This window comes from Dermacentor albipictus, chromosome 9 (assembly GCF_038994185.2).
Source record: "Dermacentor albipictus isolate Rhodes 1998 colony chromosome 9, USDA_Dalb.pri_finalv2, whole genome shotgun sequence".
Lineage (NCBI taxonomy): Eukaryota > Metazoa > Arthropoda > Arachnida > Ixodida > Ixodidae > Dermacentor > Dermacentor albipictus.
The window spans coordinates 6493358-6508780 of record NC_091829.1 but is presented as its reverse complement, the minus strand read 5'-3'; the positions used below and the strand labels follow the sequence as shown (position 1 = coordinate 6508780).

At 44.4% G+C, this 15423-nt stretch overlaps 2 protein-coding genes and 1 long non-coding RNA gene across 4 annotated transcripts in view; 1 reads left to right on the top strand and 2 right to left on the bottom strand.

Moving 5' to 3' along the window:
- Positions 1-15423, bottom strand: part of Pka-C1 (Protein kinase, cAMP-dependent, catalytic subunit 1) — a 450683-nt gene that overhangs the window by 180269 nt on the left and 254991 nt on the right. The gene's annotated exons all lie outside the window — the stretch shown is intronic.
- LOC139046766 (uncharacterized) lies at positions 1368-13374 on the top strand. The gene is made up of 7 exons (XM_070524973.1): positions 1368-1847; positions 2415-2578; positions 3239-3368; positions 4954-5097; positions 8638-8945; positions 10257-10691; positions 13136-13374. The coding sequence occupies exons 1-6, from the start codon at positions 1683-1685 to the stop codon at positions 10687-10689; spliced, it is 1344 nt and encodes a 447-aa protein (XP_070381074.1). The 5' UTR covers positions 1368-1682; the 3' UTR covers positions 10690-10691; positions 13136-13374.
- LOC135905172 (uncharacterized) lies at positions 13328-15253 on the bottom strand. Its single transcript, XR_010565348.2, has 3 exons — positions 14779-15253; positions 14531-14708; positions 13328-13466 (listed from the first exon to the last, which is right to left on the bottom strand). It is a non-coding gene; the product is annotated as an uncharacterized lncRNA (long non-coding RNA).

Genomic DNA, 15423 nt, shown 5'->3' with positions numbered 1-15423 from the left:
AATCGCGCGATTTCCGCTGCAGTGGGCCGTGAGTTCACGAAGCAAACGTGCAACAGCTTCTGTGAAGACACGCTTCACTTTCGTGTTCTACCGATTTCTATGAAAGAGGGATCAACCATATCATTTTTATTTGTAGATTGCTTCGTTTTCAATACAAGAGATAACATTTTTACAAAAGTTGCTAAACATAATAGCTTTAATATCACAGTCTTCTATGTCTGACACGTGGAACGAGATGTCTATTACATACGTTACTGATAACGAAACACACTTTTCACAATGAGGATAAACGGAAGCGTGCCGCATGTTCGTACTACTGAGAGAAGGCACAGGAGAGTACGTCTGTCGTCCACATTTACGCAATCCCGAACATCGTGAGTGTCGCTATGCTAATAGCACTACAGCGCGTGACCAGACCGCAGCGTGGGGCGACAACACACGTGCGTACGCTTAGACCCGTCGCCTGGAAAGCTACCTTTGATCTCGACATTAATAATTTGTAGCCCGAGAAAGACCTCACAAGCCCGGCGGTCCCTCATCAGCCTCAACATCAGTGCACAGAATTATTCCTGTGGCCGTGTAATTTTCAGTCAGCGCACGTCAGCGATCCGCTCCCATCGAGCTGCGACGCGCACCTGGACGAAAAGGAGGAGGATTGCGCGCTGCCAGGAAAGGCGCGCGTGTGTAACCGCTGGGGAGGCAGGCACTCCGCGGCCATACGAGTGGCGACTCCCACAGACTCCTATAGTCTTCGCTTCGTATGCTTCTGCATCTGGCTTACCTGCAGCGTCTTCCCGGCCGCTCCTTACGGCACTTTCGGGAAGCGTCGGAAAGTTGTCGCTGCGTGAAAGATAGGTGCGCAGCACAGAGAGATGAGATGAAAGACGTGGGTGTGACGCAATTTGCTTTCGTGCAAATGAAACAGTTATAAATTGGATGAAAATTTCGCATGGAGCATCTGCCAAAGAGTAAAATAAACTTTCACCAGTTGCAGAAAGAAAACGACGTCTGTGTTATCGCCCACTGGCATATAAGATGTTCACAGCGCTTGATTCTTTGACGGCGCATTTGTGAAGTTCGTATTGAAAGGACTACTTCTAACGACGCTTGGCAGCAATCGAGTTTCGTCACGTATAGCACTGCAGCTGGCGCCTTTATTGGAAGCCTTCACAAGCAGCCTATTTGGCAGCAAACGCTTTCTTTAAAGCGCAGATCTTAAGGCTCAACCATACGTACGCGCTCCAATGCGCTCGCACGCGCCGCGCTGACTCGACGTCCCGTCGCGCCCGGCGGAGGAAGAGGGCGCGCACCCAAACGGTGCACGAGTTGCCGCGCGTAGCCGCGCGCCTCGTCGCGGCGGCGCAGTGTTGCTAGCTTGCCATGTTCAAGGCAGTCTAGCCTTCGCTTAACAACCACGTTAAGCAATGTGTTACATATTGCAAGAAAACGCAATAATTTTAGCTTAAAATTTGTTTCTATATTTCAGAAACATATTTTACGACTCCTTGTGGGTCATTCAGCTCAACTGCGACTTAATATGAGTATTGTGAGCCCGGCGAAACCAGCAGCAGCATCGGCATAGCACCACTCGTGTGCTACGCGCCTCGCGTGTTGTGGTTGTACGGCGTGCCAGACTTCGAACTGCGCTGCAAGCTTTCGACCTTTGTACTAACTGTTCAATCATGAGACCGTTGTCCAGAAAAAAGAAAGTGTTGCTTGTCATGAAAATGATGACGTTGCTGCTAATGCTGAAGAGAAGGCGACGTCGGTACCTGCGGCAACCGCGACGATGGTGGGTTCGGCCCGTGTTTGCAGCACGCAAGCAAGAAGGACTTTACTACACAGCAGTAAGTAACTTTGTTCTTTTTCCCTGTGAACCAAACAAGCCAGGCAATTAGCTACCGAATACACATGCACATACTTGACACCGAAGTCGTTGCTGCAATGTCGGTCGGAATGATGAAAAATGGGTCCGTGATAGGCTCAGCGCCATACAGTTGTGTAATCTGGTTTTTTGGAGGAAATTTGGACGAGTACTAAGTGTAAACAACGTAGCATTATTCAGTAATCTTTGCTGGCACTTCCGATAATCCGAAGGGGCTAACGGGGCATTGGGGACGGAACCCGGACTGGTCCGTAGGTTGCGGACTCGCCGAGCCCTAGTGGTGCTGGGGCTATCAACTGTCCTCTCTCGCCGATTCTGGCACGCTCCAGACATCGTGAAAGGTCTTGTGTAGTGACTTTTCTCTTAAGTGCTGCACGAGAATGAAGGAGTTGTGAGACTTTAGAAATATGTCACCAAAACATTGTGGGACATACTTGTATGGCGTACTTAATGACATACTTGCTGCACAGACATGGGCACCAGCCTGGAAAACCTGTTCACAGCTAATTTTTTTTTTCTCCTTTGACAGATGCGCCGTATGCGTGAAGGCGACCACGCCTTCTTCTTCAAGTTTTACCGCATGACGCCTCAGATGTTTGACACATTGCTGACATTTGTTGTAGCTGACCTAACTCGTCAGAACTTCATCAGAGAACCCTTGGAGCCGGCTGAACGGCTGGCAATAGCATTAAGGTACGTATGTATTCAGTTCTTCGTATGTAGTGCTTTCACTAGCGAGTAGTGCCTGTGTTGTGCTATCAATTAGCGTTCTACAAATGGAGACCTTGTGGCACTAGTTTCATACTTACTAATTGGCTGTTTGCTGCACAAAACTGGGCATATGAGGCAAAGAAACTTGGGTACAAGTCTTTCTGTGTTGTCTTTTCGTTTTCTTTTTTCAGTTATGCGTTGCATAGCACCTAATTTAATTTTCACAACTTTTCCTGTACTGAGCTTATAACACCTGCAAGCTATTATGACAAGCAGTGCTAGGTGAGGCCCGTCTAACTTGGGAATTGTTGCTGGAACTTGCTTGCCTTAGCATTACGAGTAAAAAAAGAAAGGAGCCACCGGAACGGCATAGAATGTGGAAGGTTAAGATACATGTGTAAGAAGACACTAAAATGTGGTATCAATAATTGAAGAAAAAATTACTCAACTAGCAGTACCATATTAGACTATACGAGGCACTTTTACAAGAGCACTTTTGTTCTTTGTTCACGAAAGAAAGTGGCACCTAAAGATTGTAATGGTAGCAGCACTTCAAAAAAGAAACATTCTTAATTGTTGTAGTAATAAATGGAACTAAATATTCAAAAACATGTTTTGTGATTTTGTTTCTCTGTGTTACAGTTACCTGGCATCAGGTCAAGATATCTGCAATGTCGCGCTTGCGTATCGTGTTGGCATTGAAACTGCACGAATGTGCATACACGTCACATGTCGGTCCCTCTGGGCACGACTGAAGGATCACTATATGAAGGTAAGCGAATGCTTTCATAATGTGTCTGAGATGTGCTACTTGTTGTGTGCTTCACCAAAACATGGGCAGAATATTTTTAAGTTTCCCAGGATTTTTAAATGTCGCCTGGTGTAGATAACATAATTCTAGTGCTTGAGCTGGATTATTGAGAGGCGGACATTACTTGCATGAGAAGTCAAAATTGGCTATTCAACTTCTCAGTTAATTAATTTACACCACATATGGCAATTTACTAATTGTCTCTGGTGAGTTTGGAAGGTGTGTACACGTTAAATTAATTTTCAGAATGAGACCAGTTTAGAGATATGTCTTGTAGCGTTCCTAGTTAAAGGATACAATAGACGGAAAGTATTGCTATGGAACTGGCGTCCATCTTGTCTACCATTTTATTCTCACTTCCTTCTTCTCTTCTCCTGAACCCAGACTCCTGCGCTTCTTCATCTTCTATTCCAAGTCTCATACCGCTTCATGTCTCATCAAACTCGCCTTCAGATTGCACTCTTCCACGCAGAAGTAACAAACTCCAATGTATTTCGTCCCACACTTTGGAAATAATTTCTCGAAACTGGTGTTATCCGGGTGATTAACTTTAAAAGGATATGTCTTAAAATCACCAGCACATTTCATAAATTGCAATATGTGCATTAAAGTTAGGAAGTTAACTTGCAAGTTTTTCTTAATAAGTTGAATATCTGTTTTCATGCTAGTAACGTCTGCCTCTTCGAATAATCCAGCCTAAGGACAAGAATTCTTCTATCTTTCAAAGACGATGTTTAAAAATTCAGGAACACTTAAAATGATCACCCCGTACACATACTCAGCTATGCACCGCAATGTGCGTCGCTACTCATGACTACATTTCCGCGAAGCCCGTGCACATAGCCTCTAATTAAAAGCTTCGATCCGTAGTAAATTTTGCTGTCTACACTGTGATCCATTGAATTGGAAGCATTGCGCTTTACCAGAGCAGAAACTCCCCTTTGTCGTGAAACCCCTGCCTCGTAAGCTTTTGTGGGTGACTGTTCTGTTTAGAAATGATGCAGATGTTGTTCAAGGGCTGCAAATATGACCGTGAACCTTTTTCTAGACGACATTGGCTCCTGCAGCCTCATTGTCTGCCCCATAAAATTTTTAATTGGCGACTATCCAGTGTGAAACCATATATCTTTATTATGTCACTATTTATCTTCATTGCCTTTCCTCTCTTCATGGTGCTCACTGGCACAATTTGTTATTTTTGCTTTGTTGATAAGGAAACTGCAAATTGCGAATTCACTGCCCTTGCATCCACTGAGTGGCTTGTAAGAGTGAGTACGCCTGTCACCACCATGCTTTTTCATGAATGGTGACTTAGAAAAGTGCTCACATAAATTTTTTTCCCTTGGCCCCTGCACAAAAAATTTCTCGAAACTGTTTATTCTGATTATGACTTGTAAGCAACTTTGCCGTATTCGCCTCAAATCATTCCCATGTATCATTCGAACTTTTGAGATCATATTTCAAAACAGCATCCCATATTTGCAGACATCAAATCAGCTACTGTGTGGTGTAGTGGAGCACTGATGATTCTGTGCAACTCTTTTAGGTACCCAGCAGAGCTGAGTGGGAGAAGATAGCCCAGGGCTTTTCGATGCGATGGCAGTTCCCAAACTGCCTAGGTGCTGTGGACGGCAAACATGTTGCCATTGTTAGCCCTCCTAACTCTGGCAGCGTCTACTTCAACTACAAGGTAGCATTACCTTTGTTTACTTGCATTTGACCAGATGAGCACATTACTCAGATCACCTGGTAACATTGGTATTTGCACGGGTGGAGAGGCACTTTCAAATACTCAGTGCCAAAGCAGAACAAATGACTCATAAATTTCATTTATTACAAAGTAATGGTTCAGCAGAATCCTGTTAAGCTTTTGGCCTTATTTTCTATTTTATTCCCCAAATTTTATTATGTTTACATCATACCCATAGCGCCTCAAGGCATTATAGCGGGTGCAAAGAGAACAAACATTACAAAGCATACAGGGTGGTAGCAAGCACGAACAGCAAGAACAAAAAAACGAATCGTATGCATATAACAGTGAACATCTACACAATCAATCAAGAAATGTGAACATATTCTATAGTTGGATACAACTTTAGGTTGGTTGCGGTGGGTTCACAGCAGCCAAGCATTCTCCCACAACCTCTAAAAAAAATAAGCAGTCCATTTGGTGACATATTTCTTTTAATGGAAGGGATGCCCAATTCTGAAAAAGCATCGTCCTGAACAGATCGTGCTCAATATAAGATTTGGCATGGAAACGTGCTGAAATGCTGGAAAATCTGAATGCAAGTACAGTTATTAACCCTGAATAACTATGTGGGGCCCAAAATGCTCATTCGGGCAGCCACTGTCCAGCTTCACACGAAAAAGCAGTAGTCAACGTAAAAGTGACAGCCACTCTTAGCAGCCAGCACGCCAAAGCATACTGTGCTTTGCGTGCAGTTGTGCTGCCCCTATTGTTTTTTTCAGCCCATTGAGATGAATAATGCCAATGTCAGAAGGCCCAAAATACTCTATTGGGCAGCCACCTACGAGCATGACGGGCCCTGTGATGAAATAACAGTCGTCGGGGCACGCTTGAAAGGCACCCTTAGTATCTGCACTTCAAAGTGCAGCCATGTCGTAGCCATTGTAGGTGAAACAGCAGTAGTCAATGCGAAATTGACAACCACTTTTATCAGTTTGCATGCAAAAAGCACATTCATGTGGTCGCATTCATTTTGGTTACCTGGCCCAGGCAAGTTTTGCGAATAAGAACAATTATAAAACATCATTAGCTTAGTCAGGCCCAAAATACTCATTTGGGTAGTCGAAGGCACGCTTGAAAGCCACCATTAGCAGTCTGCACGTCAAAGCGCAGTCAAGCTGTCGCCACTGTTGGTGAAACAGCAGCAATCAACGCGAAAATGACAGCCACTGTTGGCAGCTTGCATGCAAAAACACATTCATGTGGTGGCATTGCTTATTTTGGTTACCTGGTCCAGGCAAGTTTTGCGAATAAGAACAATTATCAAACATCATTAGCTTAGGCCCAAAATACTCATTCGGGTAACCATTATAGCAGTAGTTGAGGGCACGCTTGAAAGGCACCGTTCGCAGTCTGCACATCAAATCACAGTCATGCCGCAGCCATTGTTGTATTTGTTTATCTGACCGGGCACGTAAAACCAATGTAATCACAATTATTCACCCTGAATAGCTCTGCTAGCATTGTTTGTGCTAAAATATGCTGAGTGATGTCGAATGTGTTTTATTGAGGCAATTATTTCATTCACAAGCCATTGTCATAGTGATGGACAGCCAGGTTCAGACAATGACATTTGTGAAGTAATAAATGTTGAAAGTTGCAAAAGCTCTCAGTGCACTGCTTCGCTGGGCTCCATTCACTGAAAAATGTCTTTGCAACAATGAAAGTGTCAGGCAGGAAACGACTCCCCACTGCACAATGTTATTCGTGTTGAAAACTTTTACCATCATATGTGATGGGCAGCGAAACCATCTGTTTACTAAGACTGAATGCATGAGGTAAGAGGCAAAGTTACTGTGCAACCCACATGACGCTTTTAAGAAAATGTATCTCTAAACCTTTTTGTTTTCATAGACGATCAACATTTCTTTTGAGGAAGTTGTTTAAACACATTGAAGCAACAACACGAGAAGCAAGGACAGAAAACACAGCGAGTAGCCAGATTGAGAAGACGAGGTAGACCAGTGAGAAATGTTTTAATGAGATGGAAGAGGCCAGCCCTGCTGTGCACAGGAGTTAGCGCTTTGAATGAGATTCGTTAATGAAAATGTGTACTTTGCTGAAAGAAAACTAGCAAAACAAATGCTAATATCAAATAAGAGGACAGATATAAGAGTATGCGCGAACATGCATGCAATCAGGCACACAAACGCGAAAACTAAGAAAAACTGAAATATAAAGAAATGTGGGAAATAAAGAAATTGACAAACGCAAGAAAACATACATACATTTACAAACAGACCTGGGTAGAGGTATTATAGGAGCGGGTTCACAAGCTGCTGTGCTTACCTTCTCGTATGTTTTTTTTAACCGTTCTCTTAACACTGTCTTGGGAATTTTTAATTGCAACATATCACAAGAATCGAAAAGCAGCGTGAAGCTATGTTGTGGGAAACCATATGCGAAAAGATGTTAGCTGTGAGAGCTTAAAGGCACCCTGAAACGATTTTGGCGATTTTCTACAAACGTACCGAGTCGTTAGAGTAGGTTCTTCTGATCATTAATTGACACATCTAAGTGCTCTGCGTAAAGCGTGTAATTTATTATAGGGCTTTAAAAATACACATCGCTGCCGATCGCAGCACACTGCTCGGCGGAATTTTAAGCCGCCCCTACCCATATGATGCAAATAACCCATATTACGTCACATGGGCGAGCTATCTGATTGGCTGACCAGGGCGCGTGGTCGATAATTTTTCCAACTTTATGGTGAACAAATGATGCTCGTAATAGTTGGAATGTTAGTTACTTTGTTTTTGTAAAAAGAAAATAACTTAAAGAGAATACACAAGAATAGTTTTTTAGTACACTTCAGCACTTCCGGCACACAGCAAGTGTCGTCTGCTTGTGTTACAACGTACTCCATTTTGACAAGAGCTCCGCAGTCAGAGTCGGTCTCAGTCTTTTCGCGAGCACTATGATTCGACTTTGTTGCCTTGTGGACTGCGAACCTAGCGACCTGCAAACCGCGAGTCCAGTATTAGGGCAAACGCACGCGCAAGGGGATAGGGTCTGGCCGCTTGACTGTGCTGGGATGAGCCACGAGATGAGCAGAAGGGCAAATGTGAATGGTCTGCACGGTGCAGCCACCTGGTGGCGCAGGTGACTAAGGACGTTTAACAATTTCAAGTGCTTGTATTAGTGCTAGTGCCAGAGACCATTTATCAACTGTGATTACTTTCAAGTCGCTCAATAAACTTTCCATTACTTTGTACATGCCATAACCGTTTACTGGCATGCAGACAACAATCACAAAGACAGGAGAATGGATGCACTTGGTGTGAGATGTTTTTACTTCCTCAGTCATACATTACGATGAAATTTTACACAAACTGTTCTACCGGGATTCTAGGCTTCACAATATGGGCAGCTGCTTTTGCACTTCAATGAGATATACCGATATTGTGCTTATTCAGACTGGTGCAGCTGTCACAATTATTGCACTGGTATTGATTGTGTGCTTTGTGCTCATAATTGCAGGGCACATTCTCTGTGGTCCTAATGGCTGTGGTCGACAGTGACTGCAAGTACACCCTCATCGATGTGGGAGCCGAGGGTCGCCTCAGTGATGGTGGCACATTCAAAAACTCAGAGTTTGGACGTGCCCTCACTCAAGGAGACTTGGATATACCATCACTGAATCGGCTTCCTGGCTCTGCAACAAATGCACCATATGCCTTCGTAGGCGACGAGGCCTTTCAGCTGAGAGAGGATTTTCTTCGTCCTTATCCAGCCAGGCAGCTTGATGATGAAAGACGGGTCTTCAACTATAGGCTAAGCCGAGCAAGGTATGTGGCATTCAATCCCTCATGTCACTATTACATGTAGTAGGCAAAGTAAGCAACATACAAGACCGATTATCTTAGTTTGTGGAGACCACCCTTGTGTTGCAGTACCAGCACCTGTCTGAATTGTGCCCTTTTTCGCAGCTTTAACAAGCAGTCTGCTTGTGCCCCCTTCTTTTTTTACGCCCCAACGGCCTGGCTTTCGTTTCCGCTTTCCCTCGTTTACCACATTTATGTCAGTCGAGCGTTCAGCCTGGCAATGCAGCCCCTTTTTTGCCTTGCAGCAAGTTCTTTTTCGAGCGCAATCATTCATGCCTTTTCAAAGGTAAAGTCTTCTGTTGCGAACAATATCCTTCGAGTCTCTTGGTCGTGTAATCCTACCACTAGTTGATCCCTCAAGGCATCATTCAGAAACGCCTTGAACTCTCAATTGCGCTCCAGACGTTTAAGCTCCGTCATGAAGTCTTCGAAGCATTCTCCTTCCTGCTGCGTGTGCTTGTTGAACTTGTAATGCTCGACTATTACTAAATACTCTGGGCTGAAGTGTTGTTCTAGTACACTATTTCCAAGAAGGTCTTGTCAGTAGGGCTGTCAGGAACTAAAATTTTCTTCAGCTCTCTGTGCACTGTGCTGCCTATTACGCTCAAGAACAACCTCAACTTCTTTGTCTCCTGAACCTCGTTAAGTGCCACAAAATTTTCAAACCTCTCGAAATACGACTTGATATCCTCGCTTCTTGGGTTAAACTCTGGCATGCTTCCGAAAAGTTGCGAAGATACAGGGATTGCCATTTTTAAATGTTTGCCTTCGGATGGTGGCCCAGCCGTCCGTTGAGCCGCAACAGCTGCGCCGGTGCTTGGTTCAGAATCGTAGCATCATCCCATCTTTGTCACCAATTGTTCTGTTGTGGCCAAGGAAAGACCACGACGCAGGAAGCCAGGGCAAGAACGAATGTGCTTTATTCGAGAGCACCTCTGCTTCTATCGCATTGACAGTCCTACGTCATAGGCATGTGCTGAACTGATAACTGATACCACAATGGTGAAACTACAATCACGGGATTTCTTCACGTGAATCAGTTCTCTTTTGCCAATAACAATTGTTTCGGTTTCGATTTTGACAGTTAAAATTTCGCTGAAGTGGAAACGCTCCCCAAAAATGACTTATTGTGCAGAGAAACTTAGGGCATTAATTTCTATGAAATACTGACGGGGAATTAAGGATTATTCGTCGTAGCGGTATTCGTTGTGGCGGGATTCAACTGTATTTGTATTCTTTAAAATTGGCATTCAAGGTGTTTCAATTTTCCCCCAGGCGCTGTGCAGAGAACGCATTTGGGATAACGGCGGCCAGATGGAGAATTCTGCTACGTACCATCCACTTGAAACCGAAGAATGTGGACTTCGTTATCAAGGCTGCTTGTATTCTCCACAATTTTCTCACTGTCCACAACCCACAGTCACACAAGTTCACCGATACAGAGGACAGCTTTGGTAACCTCGTCGCAGGACAGTGGCGACAAGGTGTCCAACAAGCATCGGGAAACAACTCGGAACCCCAGTTCTTCCCGATAAAGGCAACACATTGCAGGAACTACCTTGGTAATGCGGCAGCTGCCAGGAACCTTTTCGCAGCATACTTTTGTAGCAGTGCTGGGGAGGTTCCTTGGCAATGGAATCTCCCTGGGGTGTCCAAAGAAGCAGTTCTCAAGCGGCTACGGGAGCAGACACATCTAACAATTCAGTGATGGTGAGCTATGAAAGTTACAAGGCTAAAGCCTCATGTCATAGTTTATGGGTTCACAGTAAAGAAATCTATTCGTTACATTTACATCACACATGCAGGCTCTCTTGTGTTAAGCTTTAAAAAAAAGCTGGTGCCCCTTCACTTGTCTTGTCACGTAACAACAATGCTTCTGTGTGTTTTGTACACCTCCTTTAACGCTGGGTACCTAGTACTTCCAAGTCATGAACAACATGTGCATTATCAATGTAACATTGCAATCTTGATGGGAATATGTAAGCAGGATAGGCTGATTGTCTGGGGATAATATTTGCCACAAAGGTTTACATATCTTTAGAGTGACAGCAATAACTCTGGAATCTATTACAAAGATTAGAACATAAATTAAACATTTGTATGGATCCACTTGGACATGGTGACGTTCAAGTAATTCTGAAAAGCATATTTTATCCTCTAAGCAAATGGTATGGTGATAAACATGAGCAGGTGTATGCATATCTCCAGTACACTGCTAAGAATGTATAACTGATGTCCAATCATTTTCCTACTACAGTCTCCTCACGTCCTCTTGCCTTTGTGCTGAAAATCGCTGCCACAGTGCATCATTGCTAAATGAGGATCATCATCAGCCATTTTTTATGTCCACTACAGGACAAACCCCTCTCTCGGCATCCTTAATTACTCCTGTCTTGTGCTAGCTGATTTCAGGCTTTATATTCACATTTCCTAACATCATCACACCCCTAATTTTCTGTCATCCTTGGCTGTGTTCCCCTTGGCACACACTCTAACTTTCATAGACTGCTGGCTGTATGTTCTACACATAGCATAGCCTGCCCAGCTCCAATTCTTCCTTTAATGTCAACTCGTATAGCGACCCCACCGCCTGCCTTCCTCTTAACATTAGACCTAACTTTTCGTTCCATCGCTCGTTGTACAGTACTTCACATCAACTCGCGCTGGTTTATGAACCTCCAAGTTTGTATCCCTTGTATTAGTACCACTAGTATTCAATGTTTTCACACTTTTGTTTCATTGGTAGCAGTAACCTGGCAGTCATAATTTGGTAATGCCTGCCATATGGGCCTTAAGGCATTTTTATTCTTCTGTAACTTTTCATGATGACATTCTTCAGGTATTCTTGCAAACATTCTAGAAGCTCACTGCCAATCATGAAATGGAAATGACTTCTTATTCTGTTTCTATAGTTAAAGGAACTACCCGTCATGGTGGTGGAGTGGCTTTTGCGTTGCTCTGCTAAGCCTAATGTGCGTGAGATTGCCTCTCGGCTGCAAAATGCAAAACCGGTGCACTATGCACTGGGTGGCCATTAAGGAACTTAGGTGCTCAAAATTAACCTGGAGCCTAGGCATAGCATAGGTAATTTGTTTTGAGAGAGCTATGCTTAAATTCAATAAGCGCTCGCACCCGACATCAAAGCTCCTGCTTTCAGTGGCCTTTCATTTTGCATTAACTCTAGATGGCTGGACAAGGTATACTTACTTTAGAACCTGTGATCAATTATGGTGAATTATTTGTTTTGTTACTTGTATGCAGGAAAACCAGTATATACATGCAGAAACATTGCTTATTGTCCTTCAAAACAATTGCTTCCCACGATACTTCACTTTTAAGAATGCTTAATTAGATATCCCACACTTTGGGCTGTGCCTGTACAAAATATCCTCTTCACAGTGAGAGGAAGATTTAACTGAGGAATATCAGCGAATGTAGCCTGAAGCAAGCCCGCTAGCCTGCTATCTGTTAAAGGGGAACGAGATGTGTGCACGCCAGCAAATGCATTGAAAACTTATGATAAAATACTACTTGCTGTTAGCATGGCTGTCAATGCTTAAATGTAATTGTAGCGTTGTAGAAACATTGGTTAATCCTTCTTTCATAGGAATCACTCATAACATGAAAGTGAAACGTGTTACATTTGCCCATGAACTTCACTGCCTTTCTGCTGCACTTAACAGCATTGTTAATTGGCGCCATTCAAGGCGAAGCAGTATACAGCAGTCGAACGTTAAAGGGAATCCATGCGACGAAACTGTGTTGTTACCACAGACAGTATGAGCACAATGCTGAGAGAATATCAAAATAGTGCCATCTCCTGGGGGGCTAGAAAACGAGCCTTGTCTTTTCAAGACATTTCTGTGATGCTCGTACATGCTAGAATTCTTGGTGAAGACATGTAAAACATTTTTCATGTTAAGAAAAGTGCAACAGACCCTTCATCACTCTGAATACTTCTTTATTAGTTGCAGCAACTCGATCTGAAAGTCGAGTTGCTTTTCCTCTGGCACTTTTTTCAGGAACTTTCCTATATTCATTGCCATGTGGTAGTATTCGTCCTCTAAAGGGCAAGCCTTGAGGGTCTTTGACAGTTCGCCCATTTCAGTGACAAGGGCGTCTTCACTCAGCCTTCTCTTCCTTTTTTTTTGCAGCCTTTGACTAGCGGCTCCCTGGTGACTTGGGGCAGCCGCTCCTTGTGCCGTAGACGTCGAGGCTGGCGCTGGGGATGACATCGAGGCTGGCGCTGGGGATGATGTTGAGGCTGGCGCTGGGGATGACATCGAGGCTGATGAGACTTGGGATGCTGACACCAAATCAGAAAAATCTGATTGCTCCTCCAAGTCCTGGTCTTCAAATTGGGCAATGCCCATTAAAAGTTTTTCTGCACTACTGTGCTGCTGGTTCTCTCCTAGTGGCTCACTTGCGTCCAGCTGATGGCTCGCCTCTCTCGGGCTTGCAGCCACTACATAATTGCCTGAAGTGCTGCACACAAGAAAAAGTGCATGTTTTCTATGTTGTGACGTTTTGTAACATTGCAATAAAACAAAGTGAAACCATTTCAGTGTTTTTCTTGCTCTTCATTATTGTTATAGCCTCACACACTGTAAAACTGTTATGAACAATACTAGCACTTTCATAACGTTAAAGTTGTCATTCACTAATGTGATCCGTATTACCATGCATTGTGCAAAAGAGAAATGCAAAATAAAAATACAAGTAAAGGTGCATCAAAATATTTTTGTGCATGTCGGTGTATCTGTAAAAGAAAATATATATTCCTTGTAAAGTGTCTAATCGCAGTAAAAATGCCATACTAGTAGTAACTTGCATATATAAGTAAGCAATTTCGCAAGCATACATGAAACATAGCCATGCACATCATATTCATGATTTAAGGGAATTACTACGATCAAAGCGGCACCACATGCTATAACATGGAGATGTGAAAACCCTTGCCATTAGTTCACAAGTGAAATTGAACTGTGATAACTCCGAAAACTATATAATTCACAGCCTAGGCATGTGGTATTTACAATGAAGGCCACCTGTATATTACAGCTTGCTTGCATAAACGTTGAATTGCCAATTTTCCCCCTCATTTTGTTTACTTCAGTGAGCAGGCGTGGGTATCAGCATAGCCAAAAAATACGGATGTAGCAACACCGAGCACAAGGCCCTCCCCACCACTCCCCTACCCTGATTAATTGCCGGACCCTGTTCCCCTCGTAATTCCTGGCTGCACCACTGCTGCATACCCAAGCACAGGATGGCCCCCCTTCCTTTGTACGCGCCTCCACCGCAAAAACCACTTATTGCACACTGAAATTTGTTACATTTAAATGCCCATTACCATCGTTCATGGCAGTAGGCTTAGCAAAGTATATCTCAAAATTATTAGCCGGTAAAAGGCTTACTATCTCGCTCTACGATGAGGTTAATTGCCCATTCGGAAGAAACAAGCACCTCATCTCACTGACATAGATGTAATCAAGGTGGGTTTCCTTTGGCCAGCAAAATGTTCGCAACAACAATAATGTCAAGCTTACGGTCTCGTCACCATGGTGTCCTTTAAAAACAGCAACAACTCAAAAAAGGGCCATGCTGTGTCGACCGACTCGACTTCGTCGGCGCCGGCGCCGCTCTTTTGTGTCTTTATGGCGTTGAAGATGCGGCGGAACTTATCACGTAGCGACTTCCATCTTTTCTGCACCAACTCCAGTCCCACTGCGCAGAAAAATGCAAGACTGCTTAGTAATTGATTATTCACGTGGAAGCTGCATAATCTCGTGCTTACCTTGGATGTTGATGTCTGGCAGGACGGCGGCCGTCACTTCTTTCCAAAGTGCCGCTTTGAGGTTGCGGTCTTTATGTTGCTTATGAGAGGCCATCCACAGTGGTTGGCGACATTGAACTTCAGCTATTAAAGCTTCATTATTAATACAGCCTTCACGGCTGAAAATTTCCGTACCTGCCATGAACGATTTCAACACGCACAGCCAACAAGGAGGTACTGAAGGAGCATGCAACCTTGGAGCATGCCTGAACGTCGCGCGAAGAGTCGTTCGGAAGTCACGTTGGCTCGCCGTGGTCACGTGAGGTGCGTCATGCTACTGACGCGAGCGGCAGCTTCCGGCGCGGGCGCAAAAAACCTAGCGGTTGTAGGTCTCGACGCCGCCGCGCGCCTACACGCGAAACAGCCTCCGCGCCTGACGCCGTACGCGCCCAGGCGTGGTGCGGCGCGTGCGAGCGCATTGGAGCGCGTACGTATGGTTGAGCCCTTAGACGCCCGTCCCTGCGGCGACAGTCGGCGTCTCTTGGCGTCCTCAGCGTAACCGAGCGAACGAGCACAGCGAAGGACCGAAGAGCGAACGCGGAGCGCAGCGGGGAATGAAAGATGGCGACAGCGAAGAAAGCGGGAGGAGGAAAGCGAAGGAGGAGG

Bases quoted from the DNA above. Each gene is read 5' to 3' on its own strand.
- LOC139046766 (XM_070524973.1), top strand. From the start codon at position 1,683: ATGAGACCGTTGTCCAGAAAAAAGAAAGTGTTGCTTGTCATGAAAATG. The intron at 2,579-3,238 runs GTACGTATGTAT...TCTGTGTTACAG, and splicing joins CGGCTGGCAATAGCATTAAG to TTACCTGGCATCAGGTCAAG. The intron at 8,946-10,256 runs GTATGTGGCATT...ATTTTCCCCCAG, and splicing joins TATAGGCTAAGCCGAGCAAG to GCGCTGTGCAGAGAACGCAT.